This window comes from Acanthisitta chloris, unplaced genomic scaffold (assembly GCF_000695815.1).
Source record: "Acanthisitta chloris isolate BGI_N310 unplaced genomic scaffold, ASM69581v1 scaffold19369, whole genome shotgun sequence".
NCBI classification, from domain to species: Eukaryota; Metazoa; Chordata; class Aves; order Passeriformes; family Acanthisittidae; genus Acanthisitta; species Acanthisitta chloris.
In genome coordinates, this window is record NW_008691057.1 from 767 (window position 1) to 6,316 (window position 5,550).

General features: G+C 48.9%; 1 protein-coding gene across 1 annotated transcript; it reads right to left on the reverse strand.

Annotated features, from left to right (window-relative positions):
• Positions 1 to 2,622: 2,622 nt before the first annotated feature.
• SBDS (Shwachman-Bodian-Diamond syndrome) lies at positions 2,623 to 4,089 on the reverse strand (the record flags this gene model as incomplete). The annotated part of the gene is made up of 4 exons (XM_009082093.1): positions 2,623 to 2,751; positions 2,836 to 3,000; positions 3,279 to 3,479; positions 3,960 to 4,089. Coding segments are annotated over 4 exons (625 nt in total), but the record flags the coding sequence as incomplete, so codon positions are not given.
• Between the last annotated feature and the right edge of the window lie 1,461 nt (positions 4,090 to 5,550).

The window sequence follows — 5,550 nt, forward strand, 5'->3', positions numbered from 1 at the left end:
CTGCTGAACTTCTTTTGGGATCGGAAGGAAGGGCACAGCTTCCGCAGTCTGTTCCCCTTTCACTGTCCCTAATGCTGCTTAACCTTTCTACTTCTTCCTTGAGCTCTGCCAGCAGGCACAGCAAATCATTCACCTACTCACACAGTATGCAGGTGTGACTCACACTGCCCTCTGAAACTAGTGCCAGACCGAGGCACTCTGCAGCAGTGACCTGAACAAGCTGCGTCCTGCACAGAGGGTCCTGCCAGGCTTACAACATTCCTACTGGGAGCGGCAGCAAGTTTTCGCTCATGTAGACACCACTGATGGGTCTAGCTGAGCTAAGGGAGAAAACGAAAGAAAAAAACCAAAGAAAATAAGAAGCACTAACGCTCCCCCCTCCTGTTCGCAGCACTCCGGGTCGCTTGCGCTCCCTGGGGCGGTCTAAATTCCCCACCAACGAGCACGGTCCCGCCCCGGCCAGACGGCAGAGCCTCCCGCCAGCCGCCAGAGCCTCCCGCAGGCAGCCGATCATCAGCGGTGCTCAATCCAACTGCTCAGCACCCGCAGATCGGCCCCTTCCTGCTTATAGACTGGGCATGACATGCCATGATGGGGAATATCCCTTCGGCTAGTTCAGGTCACCTGTCCTGGCTCTGCTCCTTCCCAGTTTTCTTGTGTACCTTCTCACTGTCAGAGCATGAGACACAAAAAAGAAAATGTCCTTGATTTAGGATAAACACAACTTAGCAGAAACCAAAACATTAGTGTACTATGAACAGTATTATCACTCTGAATCCAAACACTGCATTACACTAGCTACTGAGAAAATTAACTCCATCCAGGCTAAAACCAGCACATTAAGAAAAAGACTTTCATAGGAAATTGCCTTCCCGGCCCCAAGCTCATAAATCAGCTGACATTAAGTTTTTCTACCTCTAGTTCTGTACCCCACAGCAATCCTGTTGTGATTGAGATGTTGAACACACAAAACAAAGAAATTAGATTGTGGAATCAACTATTACAAACACAATATCCTCTGAGGCTCTTACTCAGCATCTCATTTGCATATTTCTGAATTGCATGTTAGTACTAATTGCCAGTGACAAGCTCAGTAGCAACAGGAGCATCTGCAGTGCTTCAGAAAGTATACATGGAGAGATGGGCATGGGCAAGGCAAGCAGGGAAGGGCTGTAGACATGAGGGATCTTGCCTGTGCACACAGAGGTCACACTGAGCCTGTGGCTGCATGGCAAACCCAGGAATTAGGGCACTAAATTTCCTAGGCAGGATTTAAACACCTCGGAGCCAAGAAAAAGCAATTTAAACTGAACAAAATGGTGCAAGAAGCTCCTTTTCACCTGCCCTCAGCAAAACTCAGGCAGAGTCACCTGCTCTGGAAGGCAACAACCAGGACATGCTCACCTGGGAGAGATGTAGGTGTTTCTGGCCCACAGCTCCCACCTGCTGCCTTCTAGCAGCATGGAAACAGGAATGGAATACTAAAGGCTCCTAAAATTCCTGGGTTTAGCTTTCAGACCCCCAAGTAGATCTGCTTTGCCTGCTGGTTTGTATTTCTAGTCTCACCTTCCCCTGTTGTTGTCCTCTCTTCCCCTTTTCTCTCAGTTCAAATCATTTGTTTAACACAGCTGCAACAAGATCCAACAGAATTAGCAGGAATTATATCCCATGCCCCAGGAGCTGGCTGGAAATTCTGTGCCTGGATTAGAGAGCAGCATCAAAAGGCAGAGGATAAAGGAGAGCTGCCAGGATTGCTCTGTGTCGCTCTAGAAAGCAAAGGGGCACACACAAACATTCCCGCTGGGAAGTACAGCCCAACAAAAAGGCTCCACGGCCAGAGGCCAGGACTGCCTGCTGGAGAGTCATGTGATGACAGGAACGAAGCAGCTCCCAAGCACAGCCCACAAAAAGCATCACCACAGCCCATACCACCTCCTATACCATTCACAAAAATAAGAATCTTATTTCTTTCTGTATATTTCTTTCTTTCTATAATACATGAATAGAAGATCATTTGGTTTTGTTAATGTAGCTAAATATACTTTATAAGTTATTTGGAGAGCTTTGTCTCTAAGCCAGCAAGTACTGCTCTACCCAGTGAAGGAAATCTTTAGGAATGTTCCTTTGAAGTACTTTAATTTCAAGCAGCCAATGATGGAATTCTAAGTGAGTTTCCACACTGCCAAGAGACTGCGATTCTGACAGGATCCACACTTGGCACCTGGTTAGAAGTGAAAAGGTTCCTCTCCTCACACTCAACCCCAGTCCTCAGTTACCACTGCAATCTCCCACTCAACACAGACAACTTACAAGTACAAACAATTGGCACCAAATCAGTCAAAGACTCTTCAAGAGCAAACCTGGAACTCAGACAAAGTCAGAGGAACCTCCTCCCACACCCTTACAGTCCTCATTAGTGCAACTCTGCCACAGAATCTTCCTACAAAGACACCTGTAACCCAGGTGCAAAATGATTAAAAAAAAACCCCTGCATGGATAAATCTCAAAGGATTAGTGTCAGAAATTATTTGGCAGCTGGAGATTGGAAGAAAACCATGAAGGCCTAACAGAAGCAGCTACACCACTCATTTGGGAGGATGTTGTTGAAGCAGAAGGTTTTAACTATTCAAGCTTTTCATCTCCTTCCTCCACATCCTTCAGACTGAGCACTTCCAGGGATCCTTTCCCCTTGGTCTCACTCCGGATCAGCTCATCGATCTCCCTGAAGCAGCCTGGGTCGATGAGGCACACCTGGAATGGGTCACATTGCACCAGTCAAGGGAGCAGATCTGAATTCCAGCAGCCTAACATGCACAAGGGCTGCTTTTTGCTTACCATTTCCAGCTGTTCGTGGAACTCTTCATTCTCAATGACTTTAATCAGTGGCTTGAGCTTCTCTTTCAGTTTCTTCCCTTCCTTTGCTGGGAGGATAAACTTCAGCCTCATGTGAGCACGTTCAATTTGCATCGTTTCCTTCAGCTGCCTGATCACCTCCAGGGCCTGTAAGGACATGGAGTATTTACACTCCTGCTTCAAACCTACCACACAGATCAACATCTCCACCCCCCTGCAGCAGCTTCAGACCCATCTCAGTACTGGTCACTGCTTCTCTGCTGCAAGGAGGTTGCTATCAACCTCTTGAGCTGCCAAGATGGCTGAGTCATCCCTCTCTGGGCACCAGATCCCAGGGCTTTGCTGATCCCTCTCTGCCTGGGAGCTGAAGAATTACACTGGAGACAGCAACTGGGAGTAGGAGCTGATTTTGCAGGAAAACTCACCTGCTGCTTTGTGCTCTTGTTGGGTTTGACAGAGTAGTGAATGTCCTTCATGGCTCTCTCTATAAGGATCACTGTGTACGGCCTCTTGGTTTCAGGGTTCACACACTTGTCAGCCACGATAGTGGCAATGTCTCGAAACATCTGCTCCAGCTGTGTGTGTCGTTCCTTGTCTGACACTTGCAGCTCCCCTTTGGATAAAATCTGTGCCACAACAGGAAAGACATCAGTTAAGAAACATCCCAGATCTCATCACAGACTCCTGGCTGAGGCACTGCTGCCTCAAGAGATTCATTCTGAGGTCTCATCACCCACAGCAAGTTCACAGTTCACATCCTACCAATGACAACTGAGAGATTAGCTCTAGTTTTAACCCTTAATTGAACTCTCCCAAGTAAACAACTGTTCCCTTCCTTTCTCTGCATCCTTACTAATGTATCTTAGGTGAGAAACTCCTCAGTCCTGGCTGTGTCTGCAGACATCAATGCACAGAACACTCAGAACTCTTTTAGCACACAGGAATTTAAGGCTATATCAGAGAGTCACTGCTCCTTTCTACCCATTTCATACCAACCAACCCCTTTCACCCACAGCAGCACAGCATTCTGCAAACAACTTCCAGTACAAACTGAGTGCCTCTGGGACTTCCTCAAGCTTTTAGAAGGCAAATGGTGTGACACCTACCATCTTACAGATTTCTGTTTGGTCTTCTGTCCCAAATGCCTGAACCAGATCTTCCTTCTTCGCCACTTGACCTTTGGAGACGTTGACAAACACCGTGTGTGTCTGCAGGACCTCGTCCAGATCTTTTTCCCTAGGGATTAGGACAGGGTTAGACAACTTCACAGAATCAGCCTGGAATGGTTTGGGTTGAAAGGGACATGAAAGGTCACTCAGTTGCACCCCTGCCATGGGCAGGGACACCTTCCACTAGCCTAGAGTGCTCCAAGCCCCATTCAGCCTGGCCTTCCAGGGATGGAGCAGCCATAGCTTCTCCGGACAACCTGTGCCAGTGCCTCGCCTCAGCACCAGGGAAGGATTCCTTCATAGTATCTAATGTAAATTCCAGGCAGCATGGAAGCTAGTGGTGGGAATTCTTGCCTGACTCAGCTCAAGGGCTACAGGTCTGCCTTTCCCTTATGTTGAACAACTCTGTCGGTATTCCAGGGAACTCCTCTTCTTCAGGAAAGCCAAGAAACAAAACAACCTGCAGTGCACAATGCAACAAAAGCCTCAAACATTCCCAGGATGTGAAAACTCATTTCTCAGCTAGTTCAACCCTTCATTCATATAATACTATGGGTTGGAACGGAGCTTTGAGATCATCCAGTGCCAACGCCCTGCCCTGGGCAGGGACACCTCCCATCAGAGCAGGTTGCTCAAGGCTTTATCCAACCTGGCTGTGAACACAGCCAGGGTTGGGGCAGCCACAGCCTCCCTTGGCAACCTGTGCCAGTGTCTCACCACCCTCACAGGGAAAACTTCTGCCTAATATCTAGCCTAAATTTCCCTCTTTCCATTTCTCCCCACTGCCCCTTGTCCTGTCCCTGCAGCTCCTAACCAAGGGTCCCTCTGCAGCCTCCCTGGAGCCCCTTCAGCTCCTGGCAAGTTGCTCTGAGCTCTCCACATAACCTTCTCTTCTCCAAGCTGAACAGCCCCAAGTCTCTCAGCCTGTCCTTGTAGGCAAGGTGCTCCAGTGCTCTGATCAGCTTTGTGGCCTCCTCTGGCCTTGCTCCAGCAGTTCCGTGTCCTTCTCATGTTGGGGACACAGAACTGCGTGTAGCCCTCCAGGTGGGTCTCAGCAGAGCAGAGCAGAGGGGCAGCATCCCCTCCCTGCCCTGCTGCCACACTCCTGTGCAGGCAGCCTAGGACTGGGCTGGCTTTCTGTGCTGTGGGCAGTTTCTCATCTACCTTATATAGGTTTCTTATAGGTTCTTATACAGATTTCTTATATACCCTCTATATTTAGGAAAGTTTCATTTCTAGTCCAAAACGCATTCTGCTACGTCTCGGACACATTTCACATCACTGCACACCTCCTGTGACTCAGAGTGAGGTGTGAGGCCATTCCCCCTTGGCCTGGCACTCCAGGCCCTTGTGCAAAGCCTCCCAGCAAAGCAGTCAAGACATATAACGTGGTCCTTATACAAACATGGATCATCACAGAATAAACCACGTGCCAGACCCAGGCACTGCCTTCTTTTGCCCACCCCTTCCCGCTGCTCCGAGCCTCTCCAGCAACGCAGCAAGGCGCTCAGGAGCCCCTTGGCGAGGA